The sequence below is a fragment of the Bos mutus genome, chromosome X (assembly GCF_027580195.1).
Source record: "Bos mutus isolate GX-2022 chromosome X, NWIPB_WYAK_1.1, whole genome shotgun sequence".
Lineage (NCBI taxonomy): Eukaryota > Metazoa > Chordata > Mammalia > Artiodactyla > Bovidae > Bos > Bos mutus.
In genome coordinates this window covers 95,429,220-95,449,231 of record NC_091646.1, presented here as the reverse complement: position 1 = coordinate 95,449,231, position 20,012 = coordinate 95,429,220, and the positions used below count along the sequence as shown (strand labels likewise).

The 20,012-nt window shown below is 35.3% G+C and overlaps 1 protein-coding gene across 3 annotated transcripts in view; it reads left to right on the top strand.

Moving 5' to 3' along the window:
- CFAP47 (cilia and flagella associated protein 47) overlaps positions 1-20,012 on the top strand; it is a 502,187-nt gene that overhangs the window by 94,773 nt on the left and 387,402 nt on the right. For all 3 annotated transcript variants that reach the window (XM_070365964.1, XM_070365963.1, XM_070365962.1), the window contains exons 22-23: positions 5,954-6,095; positions 19,049-19,143. In XM_070365964.1, coding sequence (XP_070222065.1) covers positions 5,954-6,095; positions 19,049-19,143 — 237 coding nt within the window. The remainder of the gene's footprint in view (positions 1-5,953; positions 6,096-19,048; positions 19,144-20,012) is intronic.

The following is a 20,012-nucleotide window of genomic DNA, read 5'->3' as shown; positions in this document are numbered from 1 at the left end:
AAGTTAATTAAGATTAATTATTTTCTCAGTTAACATAGCCACATTTCAAGTTCTCAGTATCCATATGTGACTGTTGGATAGTATAGAACATTTCCATAATCACAGAAAGTTGTATTTGACTGTGTTAGAATAGATCTTTCCTTCTTTTTTATCCTTCCTGTTCCTGCTCTATATTTTCCTACTTTATATTTTCCCTAAAGCTCTTGAAAATGAGCGAACATTGTTCACTATTTCTACCAACTTTTTTTTTTTTAATCCACCATCCTTCTTCTGCCTTTCAAGGGTATGCAACCTTTGGGTAAACATTTTGTAGTAGTTACTCTGGATTTACAGCCATTTTTACAGGAAGGTAAGAAAAATCCTTCAAGTATTAAAAGAGAAGACTTTCGAATGACACCTGCCCCTTTTCTATTCATAAAAATTTTTTCTACCAGTACTGAACAAGAACTGAAATCTTTTCTATATCAGAATATCATTCTTCTCTTGGAAGTATGTCTGTTTGAATGACAGCTTCTCAGTTCAGTTCAGTTCAGTCGCTCAGTCATGTCCGACTCTCTGAGACCCCATGAATCGCAGCACACCAGGCCTCCCTGTCCAACACCAACTCCCGGAGTTCACTCAGACTCACGTCCATCGAGTCAGTGATACCATGCAGCCATCTCATCCTCTGTCGTCCCCTTCTCCTCCTGCCCCCAATCCCTCCCAGCATCAGAGTCTTTTCCAATGAGTTAACTCTTCGCATGAGGTAGCCAAAGTACTGGAGTTTCAGCTTTAGCATCATTCCTTCCAAACAAATCCCAGGGCTGATCTCCTTTAGAATGGACTGGTTGGATCTCCTTGCAGTCCAAGGGACTCTCAAGAGTCTTCTCCAGCACCACAGTTCAAAAGTATCAGTTCTTCGGTGCTCAGCCTTCTTCACAGTCCAACTCTCACATCCATACATGACCACTGGAAAAACCATAGCCTTGACTACACGGACCTTTGTTGGCAAAGTAATGTCTCTGCTTTTGAATATGCTATCTAGGTTGGTCATAACTTTCTTTCCAAGGAGTAAGCGTCTTTTAATTTCATGGCTGCAGTCAGCATCTGCAGGGATTTTGGAGCCCAGAAAAATAAAGTCTGGCACTGTTTCCACTGTTTCCCCATCTATTTCCCATGAGGAAAGTATATAGAATGGCACACATCACAAAACTTTCAGTTTTCCCTCTTCATTAGTTACCTTAGTGGGCTCACAAAGATTAGGACTCAGCTTCTTGGTTCTCTTCATGTATCATTGAGTTTTAGTGTAAAAAGTGTTGTAGACTCATAGTTCTGTTGACGTGATAAAACTTACATGAGTGAAAAAATCATGGACCTCTCAATCTTGTAATTACAGGGCTACTTGGGTAAAAACACATTTTGGGGGGTAAATTCTTTGTAAAGATTTGAGTTAAGAGAGGGCAAGACCAGTATGACTTCCCGCGTACACACAGTTGACAATTAAAGAAGGTGGGGATTGGTTCTTAGCTCTGTAAATTCATCACACAGTATTTTAGAAAACATGTTACAGGAAGGGAGAAAGGCCTCATGCTTAAAATAAAAGAGAAAGTTAAGGGCTAAGATCAGTACATTGAATTATCTTGATAATCACTAAGAACATCGTCATCAGTGATCGTATCAAACATCTTGAATGAAGCCTACAGTCATGTTCTGTGTTAAACCTCTCCCATCAATGCAGTCTTCCACTCTTACCATCCCTGATTTTGGGACACAACACAGATCCAGTGACAGTTAAGACTCACTATCCAGCAACTGTTGGGATTTAATCCATCGTGATCACTCTTTGCTTTGATCATCCCCGAAAATGGAACCCTCTGAGTATACACTGCCATTCCTGCTAGCTCTGTGCTCTTTCCCGCCTGTTTTTTTTCTCTTCCCCTCTGCCCTCTAGGATATCTACATTTACATAAGCCCTTGATGTTTTGGGGGATTCCTTTCCCTTCACTATTTCTTCTTGCTATGACCATGGCTATCTCTAGGGCTTTACTTCTTATATAGCCTTTTCTGTGGATCAGGATGTAGCTCTAGAGGTGAAGCTTTCTGGAAGCCTTGCTCCCTGGGTTGATTTTTCTAGATGGTCTTTGTTACAAATGGCTGCCTCTTTGAACTTTGCATTATGTGAGTTTACCACTCTCTGGACATTGCTACCAGCTAGGTGCATTGCACATTCTGCTCCCTACTCTTCTCATTTTCTGAGTGATTTCAGTGTCCATATGGAGGTCCATCCAGAACCCTGGCCTCTCAGTTCCTTGTCTTCATGTTTCCATTGATTTTCTTTATTCCCCTCAGCTCTTCTATTGGGAACCCATGTCCATCAACCATAATCAGATGACGATGATGGTTTTGGAAACATACTTTTAGATATTACTTGACTTTAAAATGAGTTCATATTATGTTAATAAAAAAAAAAAGAATAAGATAGTACCTAGTGTTAGTTGCTCAGCTGTGTCTGACTCTGCTACCCCATGGACTGTAGTCCACCAGACTCCTCTGTCCATGGAATTCTCCAGACAAGAACAGTGGAGTGAGTTACCATTTCCTTCCCCATGATAGTACCTAAAAGTAATATAAATACTATTAAAATATGTGTGAGCATAAGTATTGATATCTGTTAATACGATAAGCAAAAAATGAAGGAAAAAAAACCCAGAAGCGGTAAAATATAAATGAGACAAAATATAACTGGTTGTTGATAATTAATAATGAGAAATTCCAGGAGAAATAAGATCAAACGAAGTTTTAAGAGCTGGAATATGGAAGGGTAGTATTTGTACGTGAACTCTATCTTTATTCAGTTTAACCCTTGACATCTGTGTGCTGGTATCACTACAGATGAGTTGCTTGCTCAAAATAAATGAAACATCCATGAAAATACTATATTTTACAGTATTTTTATGCTTTTATAATTATGTTATAAGAACAGATTATTTACAAAAGACTGATGTGAGATGGTATTGGTAATGAGGTGGTCAGTGTCTTAGTCTGTTCAGACTGCTGTAATGCAGTACCACAGAGTGCGTGATTTATAAGTGACAAAAATTTATTTCTTACAGTTTGGGAGGCTGGATTTCTTAAGATTATGGCACCAGCCTATTAGGGTGAGGGCTCTCTTCTGAGTTGCAAACTTCTTGATGTGCCCTCACAGGGTGGAAGAGGCTAAGAATCTCTCTGGAGTGTCTTTTATAAGGCACCAATTCCAGTTACACGACTCCAATCCCCAGTCATGAGGCCTCATGGCTTAAGCACATCCCAAAGCGCCACCTCCTCATTTTATCATTTTTGGGGCTTAGGATTTCAACATATGAATTTGGGGGAGACATTTTCAGACCATAGCAGCCAGCTAGTGTTAAATAAAAACAAAATGAAAGCCCAAGAGTTTGCCTAGTTGGGTAATATGCATGGCAAGCTGTAAGTATACCCTTTATATTATTAATATTTAGTTCTTATATTAAAAACTTATTTTTTTTTTACTTCTCTAGGTTCTTGAGATTATCAGATTATGACTATCTGGGGAATTCCTGAAAACCACTGGTTGATTTGTCCTTCATATATTTTTAAAAATAATAATTTGTTGAGTGGCAATTTCTGTAACATAGAATTAACCATTTGGAATTAATGGAGTGCCTTTACAATATGGTATAACCACGCCCTTTATCTCATTTCAAAGCATTTCTATCACTCCAAATTAAAACCCTTTACCCTTTCCCCATCTCTCTTCCCACCAGCCACTCACAGTCACCAATCTGCGTCCAATCTCTATGGATTTATCTCTTCTGGATATTTCATGGAAAATCACCTTTCCAAAATTTCCTAAATTTTTCTTGTGTTTATTTGTAGTCACCCTCTCCTCCACTTTCAGGTTCGGGCAAACACTGATCTCATTTTGTTTGTGTAATTTTGTCTTTTCACTTGTATGAATGAAATTATAAAGTATGTTGCCTTATCATTCTGGCTTCTCTCACTTAGAATAATACATTTGAAATCCATCCATATTTTTCTGTTTAACAGTAGTTCATTCCAGTTTATTGTTGAAATGTATTTTATTATATGCATTTACCAAAATATGTTGCCTATTCAGTATTTGGAAGGGATTTGCCTTGGTTTCAGGCTTTCACAATTATAAATAAGGCTACTAAAACATTTCCATGCAGTCTTTTGTAGGAAAAAATTTTTGTTTTTGTTTGGTAAGCATTTAGGGTTGGGCATCTCTGAGCCTTATGTTAAGTATGTATTTAATTTTCTAAGAATCTGGAAAACGTTCCACAAATGATGAGAAAATTTTACATTCCTGTCAGCAATTCATAAATGTATTAGGTGCCTGCATCTTTATCAGCACTTGGTAGTTATCATTTTTATTTAAGCATTTTGATAGGTGTAAAGTGTTAATCTTCTGTGATTTTAAGTTGCATTTTTCTCATATCTGATGATGTTAAACATATTTTTATACGGTAACATGTCATATGTACATTTTCTTTTCTTAACTCTCTTTTCAAATCTTTTACATAGTTTTTCATTAAGTTTTTCTCTTAATCTTTGTGCGTTATTTATATATTTAGGATGCAAATTGAATTTTTTCAGGAATAATGTTTTTTGACTAGTAATTTTGTTTTTTAACATTATCCTTAACAGAACTGTTTAAAATTTGATTAAGTACACTTTAATTATTTTTTATAGATGATTATTTTGATATTGCACTTAAGAAATATTTTTCCTACATTTTCTTCCATAGAGTTTATAGTTTTAGGCTTTATATTTAGGTCTTTGGTCCATTTTGAATTAATAGGAATTATTTCTAATGTCACTTATTTTTTTATTTTTAAGAATTCTATTTGGACTCATTAAAAATAAGCCAAGTCTTATGTTGAAAAAAAAATGTGCTTTCAATGTTACAAGGCAACTTTTTTTGAAACTGTCTTTTTTGAAACTGCTGTTTTGCAAAATCCATAATATCTCATTAGATCTCCTGAACTTATTCATCTGGCATAACTGAAACTTTGTACCCTTTGACCAACATCTCCCCATATCTTCCTTCCCCCAACCCTTGGCAACCACCCTGTACTCTCTGCTTCTGAGTTTGACTGTTTTAGATTCCACGTGTAAATGACATCATACATTATTTGTGTTTCTGTGTATGGTTTGTTTCATTTAGTATAATGTCCTTCAGCCCCATCCATGTTGTTGCGAATGGCAGAATTTCCTGCTGCTTTTAAAGTTGAGAAACATTCCATTGTATGTGTGTATCACCTTTACTTTTTTATCCATTCATCCTTTCATGAATATGTGGGCTATTTCCACATCGTGACTATTGTGAATAATGTGGCAGTGAAGATAGGAGTGCAGGTAATACTCTTGAGATCCTGATTGCAGTTCCTTTGGCTAAATACTCAAAAGTGATATTGCTGGATAATATGTTAGTTCTGGTAACAGTATTGTACTTTATACTTGAAATTTGCTTAGAGTGTGGATCCTAAGTGTTCTTTCTCTCTCTCTCATACATACATAGACACATACATACACACAGTAACTACATGACGTGATGGATATATGAATAGCCTGATTGTGTTATTTCACTATGTATATCAAATTATCAAGTTGTAAACTTTAAATATGTACAATAAAAAATAGTATAAAATGAAATAGGTGAAGGAAATAAAGAGATACACACCTCCAATTATAAATAAACCACAATAATGTAATATTCTACATAAGGAAAATGGTCAATGACATTGTAATAACTTTGTATGGTGACAGTTGATTACTAGACTTATGGTGATCATCTCATAATATATGCAAATATCAAATCACTATGTACTGCACCTGAAACAACATAATAATGTACCCTGTTTTTAAATTCTAAAATATCACAATTTTTATACCAAAAATAGCCAGTTATAATGTATATTTTGTCTAACAGGTGGCAACGTACAACTTTAGAATTCAAGTTCGAGTTAATGTCTTTGCAGCTTCAGAACTTGACTCTCAATGTCGTTTGTCAGACTCTCATGTGATTCCAAATAAACCACCAGTTATTCGACCATGTCATATTCAAGCTACTGGTATGTAATATGAAACATTCAACTGATATGCGTATCAACTATTTATTCTTATATAGCTAGAAATTTAAAAAATTACAGCATGATATTCATTTTTTAAAAATAGAAATGCTAGAAAGTAAATTTATTATATGGTTCTTGTGTATGTTTGTGAGTCTGTGAGACTGAATTTTGATAAATAGCATGGATATACTGTCACATGATTTACCTTTGCTTAAAAAATAGGATGTAATTAAAAACAGAGGTCAGGTTAGTACTTTGTTTTTTGTGTGGGCAATTTAAATGATTATTTCAAAATAGAAATTGTTAAAATAAAATACATTTGTTATAAAATAAAATGATGAAAAAATTTTTTAGGGAATGCTTTCCCTCAAAAGGGATGAGTTACCAAAGAACTAAGTACAAGTAAAGAAGGATAATTATTTTAAAATTTTGAATTATTTATTGAATATTTATTTATTCATTTTCTTCAAGTATTCAAATATAAAACTGATGCCCTCTGCAGACTATACTTTTGACTGGCTTAGGCTTGCATTGTATTATGTGCTTAAGTATTTTTCTTGAAAATTTAAGTCTAGTTTATATTATACTGTATTTTGTTTTTATTGTTCTGACATTAGTTGTCTTTAATAATAAAATAGTGATCAGTTAATAATTGTACTTGGCACCGAGTTAGAGAAGCCTCATTAAAGTAGCATATACACTATAGGGATTTATTTCACTCCCATTTAAAATACAGAATCAGTAATTGCACAACTGGTAGAAAAGTTCCATGACATTAAAAATTTATGCCTTGTTTTAAGATATCTTTTTAGATTAGGCAAATTACTTTAATGAAAAAGAAAATATAATTCACTTATTTTATAATTAAAAATTAATGTATCATCATTAAGGAAAATTGGAAAATGTAGAAACACAGAAAACATCATCTGGAATGTGACTATTTATAATACACCATTATTAGTAATTTGGTGTCTCACTCTTCTTTTGTTCCATATTTAGCTTCTATTAGTTTATTTATAGCATAGTAGAGATCTTACTGCCTATGTTAAGTTGAAATCTGATCATCTGATAGAAACTTTACCATTGTCCTAAGTTCTTGTGGGTTTTTTCACTCTGGAAGTTAATGTTCTTGAGTTTTATAATGTTTTCCTAAATTGCTTCCTGAAAAAGCACTTTGCCATTATTTTCCATATTTCTTTTTCTGACTCCTATTGGTTAGATTTTGTACCTCTTTGATTGTATTGTATGTTTTAATTATTTTATATATTCTCCCTTAGTGTCCTTTTCCTCATCTTTTTATTTTATTTCCCAGAATTTTTTTTCTGAACTAACTATTTTATCTCTTAAAAAATTATCTTGGTGATTGTAAACTAACAGGATTTTCAAACATTTTTTCTTATTGTTTCTTTACTTATGGAGTTTTTTAAAATGAAAGCAACACTTTATGTCTGTAGTTATAGTATAAATTATTTGAGCTTTTCTTCAGTTGAGTACATTGTCTCAATTTTTGCTGAAATATTTTTCCTTCATATCTGTCTCCCTCATGTTGAGGAGTTCCTTAAATGTCGATTGAGTCTTGCCTGTTCTCTTATGTTTCTTAGGGAGTCTCACAGTGTTGGCTTCAGCACCAACTGTTATATCTTTTCGTGACAAACTGGATGCCAGTGAATGTTTTAATTTAGGGGGGGAACCAAAATATTAGTATGTGAGACCTTAATCTTGAGGACGTTTCTCCAGAAAATGTTTCTGTAATAATCTGTATTGGGTAGAATGTAGCTTTGTATAAGCAAAATTTGTTGTTCAGTCACTCAATCGTGTCCAACATGTTGCAACCCCATGGACTGCAGCATGCCAGGCCTCCCTGTCCTTCACCATCTCCTGGAGCTTGCTCAAACTCATGTTAGTTAAGTCAGTGATGCCATCCAACCATCTCGTCCTCTGTAGTCCCCTTCTCTTCCTGCCTTCAATCTTTCCCAGCATCAGGGCCTTTTCTAATGAGTTAGCTCTTTGCATCAGGTAGCCAAAGTATTGAAGTTTCAGCTTCAGCATCAGTCCTTCCAAAGAATATTCAGGACTGGTTTCCTTTAGGATGGACTGGCTTGATATGCTTGCATTCCAAGGGACTCTCAAGAGCCTTCTCTGACACCACAGTTCAAAAGCATCAATTCTTTATCTAATTGATAAAATAGATAAAATTATCTTATATCAGTTTTTCTAATTGATAAGTGAAATAGAGATCACTAAATTGTGTCATAATATGGCAAAAGAGTGATTTGTTTTAAAAGATACAACCAGTCTATTACTTTCACTGTTAATCCCCAATTGTCAATTTGAAAATAGGCAGAATATCTTAGCCATTTCTTGTATATGGGCCGTAACATTGTCTTTTCCTAAGATTACTCATGACAAGAGTTAGGGGTAACACAGTGATGGAAATTATCTGTGCCTTTCTCTTATTCTACATATCCTAACTTCCTGCCAAGGTATCTATTAATTCTACTGGTAAAAAAAAAATTGCTTGTAAGATATATGAGCTTTTGCATCAGAAATTGGTTTCTTTCCAGGGAGTTATATTGCCATAAACATGTAAGATTCTTTAGTTTGCATTAAGGATTATAAGCATCCTCAAGGTAAGTTTCAAAAAGTATAGATTTTTCAGCTCTGGTTTCTGGTTCAGTGTGTAAGAAGCTTAGAAGTCACTGCTCCATCCTTACAGCAAGTTAAAAAGCTAAGCAAACTGAAAAATCAACAGATCTTCTTAGATCTACAAGAAAAGTGAGGTCACAGGGCAAACTCATGCCTCTGAAAATGGAGAGACTCATGGGCAAATACAGAGAATCACAACTTACTGAATGGAACAGAAACTCCAACGTAGAAGTTCCTTTGGGAATCAATGCCTGGATAAGGAAGCCTGTACTGTAACTGAGGAATTTCTGGAAGTTCAGCATGGGCAAGTCTGAGAGCAACAGTCTCTATGGGGCCCCAGTCATACTCCATGGGGCCCCTTTCATACTTCTGTGAATTTTACCTCTAGGAGCTTGACTTGATTCTCTTAAGTGATTATGAGAGAAAAATACCCTCATGGTTCTGGCAAGGGTGAGGAAAAGGAATTTTGAAATATTCCAAAGCATTCTGTTCTGCTTAACAAGGTATGCCCTCTGCAGAAACTCGTTGACCAGATCTTGCTGGGGTTTTATCAGAAACTCCCTGATCTCAGGGAAGGGAAATATCCAACTCCAGTCTCCTCTAACCTTCTCTGTGTGAGAAAAGAAATATTAATACTCAACTCAGCCCACTCTAACCATTTAGTCCCAAATTGGTAGTGGTGGTGTGCAGATTGAGAAAGACATGTAAAGTTCATATTCTAGAGACATGGACTCACCAAAAGACTGAGATCTAATCATAGGATTATAGAATGTTTCTGCCCCCCACAACCTACTACTTTATTACTAAAGGTCTGTTCAGAGCAGTTCCTTTTACCCAGTACATCATATCTAAGAATCAAGGAAAAATGTATAAGACATACTAAAATGTGAAAAACACAGTTTTCAGAGACAGAACAAGAGTTGAAAACCAGATGCAGTTATGGCATAGATATTGGAATTATCATATTGAGAATGTAAAATAACTGATTAATATGCTTAGAACTCTAATGGATAAAGTAGACACCATGCAGGAACAGATGGGCAATATAAGCAAAGAGATTAAAATTCTAAGAAAGATCCAGAAGGAATGCTGTGGAGCAAAAACAGTGGAACAAAAATGAAGAATCTCATGAGTAGGATTATTAGTGGACTGGATGTGGCTGGGGAAAGAATCTCTGAGCTTGAGGATATCTCAATAGATATCTCCAAAGGAAAGCAAATATTAAAAAAAAAAGACTGAAAAAAAAGAGAAAAAAGAACAGACTGAATACTGTGGGACAACTACAAAATATTAATATGTGCATACTTGAAATATCAGAGGGAGAAGAAAAAGTGACAAGAAATATTTGAAACATAATGACTGAGAATTTCCTCCAAATTAATGTCAGACACCAAGCCATAATCCAAAAAGCTCAGAGAACACCACACAGGATGAATGGCAAAAAAACAACATTTAGGAATATTACTTTCAAACTGCAAAAAAATCAAAGATTGAGAACATCCTCAGGATGCATGCACCTCAATGTTCCTTGCAGCACTGTTTACAATAGCCAGGACATGGAAGCAACCTAAATGTTCATCATCAGGGGAATGGATATAAAAGATGTGCTATAAAAGATGTGTGTATATATATACACACACAATGGAATATTACTCAGCCATAAAAGGAGCAAAAGAATGCCATTTGTAGTGACATGGATGGACCTAGAGATCTTCATACAGAGTGAAGTGAGTCAGAAAGAGAAAGACACATTGTATAATTTAATCTATATGTAGAATCTAGAAAAATGGTACACATGACCTTACTTGCAAAGCAGAAATAAATAGAGTCACAGATGTAGAAAACAAACTTACAGTTACTAAGGTGGGAAAAGGGGCTAAGATGAATTGGGAGACTGTAATTGGCATATACAGACTAAAATAGACAACTAGAGAACCTGCTGTGTAGTACAGGGAACTCTACTCAGTTCTCTGTTGTAGCCTAGATGGGAAGGGAATCTAAAAAAGAGGGGATATATGTATATAACTCATTTACTTTGCTGAATAGCAGAAGCTAACACAACACTGTAAAGTAACTATACTCCATAAAAATTAATTTTATAAAAGTTAAAGTAATTCAGAGGAAAAGACACCTTAATATACTAAGGAGCAAAGATAAAAGTAACATGTGACTTCTCCTGAGAAACTATGCCAACAAAAAGAGAATGGAGAGATTATATAAAGTGTTGAGAGACAGAAAAATACCAACCTAGAATTCTGTACCTTGAGAAATTATCATTCAAAAGTAAAGGAGAATTAAAGCCTTTTACAAACAAAAAAAACTTGAGGGGATCTGTTGCCAAAAGACCAGTCTTGAAAGAAATTTTTTAAATTAATAAATTTATTTTAATTAGAGGCTAATTACTTTGCAATATTGTGGTTTTTGCCCCACATTGACATGAATCAGCCACAGGTGTTAAAAAGTTCTTTAGTGGGAAGAAATATGATATAGCTGAAAAACTTGGATCTATAAAGAAAAGAGCACTGGAAGCAAAATAAAGGTAAAATAAGAGTTTTTAGTTTTCATATTCTTAACCTAACATTTAAGTTTATACAGTATAATAGCAGAAGTGTATTTATATGCTTATGTATACTTATATATAAGTGAAATTAATGACAATAATGACACAAGCAGTGGTAGAGAGGATTAAAATTATTTTGTTATTAAAAGGTCCTTGCAGATAAGACAAATGCTCTGATATCACTTGCATATGGAATAAAAAATAAATAAATATATATTAAAAAATAGAAACAGACCCACATATATAGAGAATGAGCTAGTGATTACCAGTGGGGAGGGGTGATGTAGAGGTATACGGGTATCTCACCTATGCAACTGTGGTTCACATTCAAAACTCAAATAACCAGTTTTCTTATCAGTAAAAAAGGACAATTGATAGCTTCTTTATGTACTTGGCAAAGTGGAAAGCACCATGGAAAGCACTAGTCAAGTAGAAGGTATATTTTAAATTAGCAAACTGTAACTTAAACCAAGGAAATTATAAATATTATAGATACAGCCCCCACATATTGGTTTTCTCTATTAAGAATATTCCCTAGGAATTTATTCTAAGAGAGGAAACAAAGGAATATATAAAGATATTCATCAGAGCATTACCAATGATTGTGAAATACTGGGAGTAGACTAAATGTCCAGTAATAGGGGATTGGCTAATTAGGTTATTCTTTGACTATGTTAAGGAATGTTATACCTCTATGAAAATTCATGATAGCTTGTTAAATAAGAAAAAGTGCAGATTACAAAACCTATGGTTGTGTGGCCCTACTTTTGGGTTATGTCAAAATATATATAGGAAAAAATATATGTAGACAAAACATGAACAGTAATGGTTACTGAGTAGATATAGTATAGGTAATTTTGAGGGGTGATTTTTTCTGTTCTTACAGTTTTCTTTATAACGAATGTACAACTAAGTTATTAGAAAAAAACTCACTGTAATCCATGACATTAATGGATTTCCCCAGTTGATCAGTGGTAAAGAACAGTTCTATGAAGTCAAATCCTATGAAGTCAAATCCCTTATGACTATGCAGTGTAAGTGAGAAATAGATTTAAGGGACTAGATCTGATAGACAGAGTGCCTGAAGAACTATGGATGGAGGTTCGTGACATTATACCGGAGACAGGAATCAAGACCATCCCCAAGAAAAAGAAATGCAAAAAAGCAAAATGGCTGTCTGAGGAGGCCTTACAAATAGCTGTGAAAAGAAGGGAAGGGAAAAGCAAAGGAGAAAAGGAAGGACACACCCATTTGAATGCAGACTTCAAAAGAATAGCAAGGAAAGATAAGAAAGCCTTCCTCAGAGATCAATGCAAAGAAATAGAGGAAAACAATGGAATAGGAAAGACTAGAGATCTCTTCAAGAAAATGAAGGATACCAAGGGAACATTTCATGCAAAGATGGGGTCAATAAAGGACAGAAATGGTAGGGACCTAACAGAAGCAGAAGATATTAAGAGGTAGCAAGAATACACAGAAGAACTGTACAAAAAAGATCTTCACAACAAAGATAACTACAATGGCGTGATCATTCAGATAGAGCCAGACATCCTGGAATGTAAAGTCAAATGGGCCTTAGGAAGCATCACTGTGAACAAAGCTAGTGGAGGTGATGAAATTCCAGTTGAGCTATTTCAAATCCTGAAAGACGATGCTGTGAAAGTGCTGCACTCAATATGCCAGCAAATTTGGAAAGTAAGGAAAACCACTAGACCATTCAGGTATGACCTAAGTCAAATCCCTTATGATTATACAGTGGAAGTGAGAAATAGATTCAATAGACTAGATCTGATAGACAGAGTACCTGATGAACTATGGATGGAGGTTCGTGACATTGTATGGGAGACAGGGATCAAGACCATCCCCATGGAAAAGAAATGCAAAAAAGGAAAATGGCTGTCTGAGGAGGCCTTACAAATAGCTGTGAAAAGAAGAGAAGCGAAAAGCAAGGGAGAAAAGGAAAGATATACCCATTTGAATGCAGAGTTCCAAAGAATAGCAAGAAGAGATAAGAAAGCCTTCCTCAGTGATCAATGCAAAGAAATAGAGGAAAACAACAGAATGGGAAAGACTAGAGATGTCTTCAAGAAAATTAGAGATACCAAGGGAACATTTCATGCAAAGATGGGCTCGATAAAGGACAGAAATGGAATGGACCTAACAGAAGCAGAAGATATTAAGAAGCGGTGGCAAGAATACACAGAAGAACTGTTCAAAAAAGATCTTCATGACCCAGATAATCACAATGGTGTGATCACTCACCTAGAGCCAGACATCCTGGAATGTGAAGTGAAGTGGGCCTTAGAAAGCATCACTACGAACAAAGCTAGTGGAGGTGATGGAATTCCAGTTGAGCTATTTCAAATCCTAAAAGATGATGCTGTGAAAGTGCTGCACTCAATATGCCAGCAAATTTGGAAAACTCGGCAGTGGCCACAGGACTGGAAAAGGTTCATTTTCATTCCAATCCCAAAGAAAGGCAATGGCAAAGAATGCTCAAACTACCACACAATTGCACTCATCTCACACGCTAGTAAAGTAATGCTCAAAATTCTCCAAGCCAGGCTTCAGCAATATGTGAACCATGAACTTCCAGATGTTCAAGCTGGTTTTAGAAAAGGCAGAGGAACCAGAGATCAAATTGCCAACATCCCCTGGATCATCAAAAATGCAAGAGAGTTCCAGAAAAACATCTATTTCTGCTTTATTGACTATGCCAAAACCTTTGACTGTGTGGATCACAATAAACTGTGGAAAATTCTGAAAGGGATAGGAATACCAGACCACCTGACCTGCCTCTTGAGAAATTTGTATGCAGGTCAGGAAGCAACAGTTAGAACTGGACATGGAACAACAGACTGGTTCCAAATAGGAAAAGGAGTACGTCAAGGCTGTATATTGTCACCCTGCTTATTTAACTTCTATGCAGAGTACATCATGAGAAACACTGGGCTGGAAGAAGCACAAGCTGGAATCAGGATTGCCGGAGAAATATCAATAACCTCAGATATGCAGATGATACCACCCTTATGGCAGAAAGTGAAGAAGAACTAAAGAGCCTCTTGATGAAGGTTTACGAGGAGAGTGAAAAAGTTGGCTTAAAGCACAACATACAGAAAACTAAAATCATGGCATCTGGTCCCATCACTTCATGGCAGATTGATGGGGAAACAGTGGCTGACTTTAGTTTTCTGGGCTCCAAAATCACTGCAGATGCTGACTGCAACCATGAAATTAAAAGATGCTTACTCCTTGGAAGGAAAGTTATGACCAACCTAGATGGCATACTGAAAAGGAGAGACATTACTTTGCCAACAAAGGTCCATCTAGTCAAGGCTATGGTTTTTCCAGTGGTCATGTATGGATGTGAGAGTTGGACTATAAACAAAGCTGAGTGCCGAAGAATTGATGCTTTTGAACTGTGGTGTTAGAGAAGACTCTTGAGACTCCCTTGGACTGCAAGGAGATCCAACCAGTCCATCCTAAGGGAAATCAGTCCTGAGTATTCATTGGAAGGACTGATGCTAAAGCTGAAACTCCAATACTTTGGCCACCTGATGTGAAGAACTGACTTATTGGAAAAGTCCCTGATGCTGGGAAAGATTGAGGGCAGGAGGAGAAGGGGATGACAGAGGATGAGGTGATTGGATGGCATCACTGACTCAATGGACATGGGTTTGGGTGAACTCCAGGTTTTCATGATGGATAGGGAGGCCTGGTTTGCTGTGGTTCGTGGGGTCACAAAGAGTTGGACACTACTGAGCGACTGAACTGAATGGTTTTCTTTATAAAAAAAAAACATACAACTAAGTTATTAGAAAAAAAAACTCAATGTAATCCATGACATTAATGGGTTTCCCCCATTCCTCAGTGGTAAAGAATCCACCTGCAATGCTGGAGACACAAGACACGCAGGTTTGGTCTTTGTGTCAGGGATATCCCCTAGAGGAGAGCATTTCAACCCACTTCAATTTTCCTGCCTGGAAAATTCCATGGACAGAGGAGCCTGGCGGGCTACAGTCCATGGAGTCACAAAGAACTGAATACAACTGAAATGACTAAGCATGCATGCACACATCACATTAATAACCTTAAGATAAAAATACCATATGTTCATATCAATAGACGCAGGAAAAAAAGCATTTTACAAAATCCATTACTCATTAAAAAAAAAAAAACAGTAAATGAGTGATGGAAAGGAAGTTTCTCCAGTTGATAAAAAATATCTACATAAAAACCTCACAAATAACATTCTTTTTTTTTAATATTGAAGTATAGTTGATTAACAATGGTGTCTTAGTTGCATATGTGAAGCAAAGTGATTCAGTTATACATAGACATGTATCTATTCGTTTTCAAATTGTTTTCCCAATTAGGTTGTTACAGAATATTGAATAGAGTTCCCTGTACTATACAGTAGGTCCTTGTTGGTTATCCATTTTAAGTGTAGCTTGAAGCTTTCTCGTTAAGGTCAGAAACCAGGCTAGGCTATCCCCTCTCACCCCTCTTTCTCAACATTGTATAAGAAGACCTAGGTAATGTAATAAGACAGAAAAAGGAGTTGAAAAGTATACAGATTGGGAAGGAAGAATTAAACTGCCTTTTAGTTCACAGATGACATGATTGTCTGTAGAAAATCTGAGTCAATTAAAAAAAAAAAGCCTCATGGAACTAGTAAGCTATTATAGTAAGGTTTCAGGATACAGGTTACTAAACAAAAGTCAGTTGCTTTTCTGTATGCATGCCCACTCAGTCATGCCCAACTCTTTGCAACCCCATGGACTGTAGCCCACCAGAGTCCTCTGTTCATTTGATTTTTCAGGCAAGAGTACTCAAGTAGGTTGTCATTTCCTCCTCCAAGGGATCTTCCTGACCCAGGAATCAAACTGACGTCTCTTGGGTCTCCTTTTTGGCAGGCGGATTCTTTACCACTGAGCCACCTGGGAAAACAAGTAGTGAAAAATGAAATTTAAAGTTAAATACAAAATAGCATTTATATTAGCACCCAACAAAAATGAAGTACTTAGGTATAAATCAAACAATATAGTTACAGATCTATATGAGAACTGTAAAACTCTGGTGAAAGATATCAAAGGAGAATTAAATGGAGCAATCATTCTGTGTTAATGCATGGGAAGACTCAATATTGTCATGTTGGCTGTCCTTCCCAACTTGATCTAGAGATTCAATGCATTCCCAGTCAAAATCTCAGCAAGTTATTTTGTGGATATTGACAGACATATTGATTCAAAGTTTATATGAAAAAAGAAAAGACCCACAATGACCAGTGTGGTATTGAAGGAACAGAACAAAGAAGACAGACACTACCTGACTTCAAGACTTACTTCAATGGTGCAATAATCAAGAGAGTTTATTGACAAAGCTAGACAAATAGATCAATGGAACAGGAAAGAGAGCCCAGAAACAGCCCCACATAAATATAGTAAGCTCATCTTTGACAAAGAAACAGAGGCAATACAACTCAGAATAAATCGTCTTTTTTAAAGAATGTAACTGAAACAGTAGACATCCATAAGTTAAAAAAATGAATCTATATTTGGCAAAACTAATACAATATTGTAAAGTTTAAAAATAAAATAAAATTAAAAAAAAATAAATCTAGATACAGATTTTATATACTTCACAAAAATTAACTCAAAATGATTACAGACCTAAATGTAAAAGGCAAAACTATAAAACTCATAGAAGATAACATAGGAAAACATCCCTAAAATGACCTTGGGTTTGGCAGTGACCTTTTAGTTACAAGAAAAAAGATATGATCTGTGAAAGAGAGAATTAATAAGCTAGACCTCATAATAATAAAGATTTCTGCTCTGCAAAATATGCTATCAAGATACCAAAATGAAAAGCCACTGACTGGAAGAAAATATTTACAAAAGACATATCTAATAAAGAACTATTCTGCAAAATAAAGAACTCTTTAAATTCAACAGTAAGAAAAACAAACCATTTGAAACCTGAGCCAATGATATGAGCATACAACTTACCAATGGCAATACACCAAAGGTAGATAAGCATGTGAAAAAGTGCTCCACATCATATGTTATCAAGGAAATTAAAATTAAAACAACAGTACGAAGCACTATGCATCTATTAGAATGGCCAAAATCCAGAGCATTGACAATGCTAAATGCTGATGAGGATGTGGACAATAGAACTGGTGTGAATGCAGTTGCTAGTGAGATTGCATTGCTGATGGAATTGAAAGATGGTACTACTACTTTGGAAAACAGTTGGTCATTTGGTGGTTTTTTCCCCAATGCTAAACATATTCTTACCATACAATGTGGCAGATTGCTGTCCTTTGTATTTACCCAAATGAGTTGAAAACTCATATTTACACAAAAATGTGCGTGTAAGTTTTTATGGCAACTATGTTAATCATTTCCAAAACTTGGAAGCAACCAAGGTGTTCTTCAGTAGCTGAATGGGTAAACTGCAGTATTGAGTTGGCCAAAAAGTTGTTAGAATTTTTGCAGACAATGGAATATTATTTAGTGCTAAAAAGAAATGAGCTATCAGGTCATGAAAAGACATGGATGAACCTTAAATGTATAGCACTGAGTGAAATAATCTAATCTCATAAGACTATATGCTGTATCATTCCAACTATATGACATTTTGGAAAATGCAAAACCATGGAGGCAATAAAAAGATCAGTGGCTTCCAAGGATTGTAGTAGAAAGAGACAAATAGGTAGACCACAGAGGATTTAGGGGGCAGTGAATCTCCTCTATATGAAACAGTAATGCTGGATGTCATTATACATTTGTTCAAACCTATAAAATGTACAACACTATGAATGACCCCTAATGTAAACAGTGAACATTATGTTATAATAATGTATCATTGCAGGTTCCTGTATAATGAATGTACCACTGTGGTAGAGGATGTTGACAATGGAAGAGGCTGTGTGTGTGTGGCAGTGGGGAGGGGGATATAAAGGATATCTCTGTATTTTCTGCACAATTCTGTGAACTAAAATTACTCTTAACAATCTATTTAAAAATATAAGAGTTTCCAGCAGATAATAATTCCTTATCTAATGTATTTTTATAGATAATTGTATTCCTGATCTTCCATAGAATAACCATTTTCTCCCTGGAGCTTTTTGTTTCATGTATGTTTCATGATATGCCATATATATATTTTCCCTTTATTACAATAATTTTTATTTCTGTATTTCTCTTCACTTCTCTACTTCTGCATTGGTCAAACTTTACTGTGGAGATCGTTTTAATTTTGTCTACTTTTTGTCCTGAGATAAATATTTAGTATATTTTATGTTCTTTTATTGTCTCAAGGGTACATTTTATATTTACTTGTAATTAACTACCATTACAAAATTGGAACTTATGATAATCCAAGTTATTCCTGAAATGTTTTTAAAAATAATTTTGTTTCCTGGCTGGAAATATAGCAATAGGTAGAAAATTTAAGGTAAAGTAAGAATTATCTGTGAGCTTATGTCATTAATATTTTAACAGTATGTTCCCTGGTGACTCAGATGGTAAAGAATATGCCTGCCGATGCAGGAGGTGTGGGTTTGATCCCTGAGTCGGGAAGATCCCCTGGAGAAGGGAATGGCTACCTACCCCATTATTCTTCCCTGGAGAATTCCATGGACAGAGGATCCTGGCAGGATCCAGTCCTTGAGGTCGCAAAGAGTCAGACACGACTGAGCAACTAACACTTTCACTTTACTTTTACTTTCCTTTTGCAGTGTTGCAAGCACCAGTGACATTATCCAGCACTCATTTTATCTTTGAAATCCCATTACATAGTCTGGATCCTAATAACAGGGTCACAAAAACTCAGGTATGTATAATTGATACAGTTTACAATTTTTTTTTCTGATTATGGTTTTTAGCTTATTAAGATGATTATTCTGAAGCCTGTGTTGTAAGAATATGTGTGTGTGTGTGTGTATATATATATATATATATATAGAGAGAGAGAGAGAGAGAGAGCCTATTTCTCATAAGTAATAATCAAAGTACATAAACACATATAAAGTTATTTATATGTTTATATTTTAATGTAAAACTAAAATATAAAATAAATTGAATGGTTATCTGTCTTATACAAATAGAAGCTACGGTTAAAATTCACATGAAATATGTTTCATACAGGTGAGGAAATTAATTGAGAGGCAATAATATAAATTGAAAAAGTCCAGATATATTATAGTCACTTCTATGATAATCTGCTCTTTTTTTCTTATTAGATATTTCTGCCTTTCTTCTAATTATGAATCCATCTGAAAATATAAAGATATGCATAAGAAAGAAGCTCAGGCATATATTGTAGAAATTTGTATTTGTGGTGCTCCTTTTTTGTCTTCTATATCACTTTTCCTGCATTTGTGAATAGAATCCTTTATATTGTAAAAGACACTTTGCCGATGTATAATGTAATTAAGATTAATGATCCTGAGCACGAGGGATTATCTGAGATTATGCATGTGGCCCCAGTTTTATCACATGAGAAGTTATAAACAGAGAACTTTTCTTGACTGTGGTCAGAAGTCGTGATGACAGAAGAGTGGTCAGAGAGATGTGATGTTGCTGGTGCAAGGAGGCCACCAGCCAAAGATGTCTGAACTGAGAATGGCAGGAAAACAGATTCTTCTCTAGAGCCTCTGGAAAGTATCACAGTTCCTCTGATTTTAGTCTTGTGATTTTAGT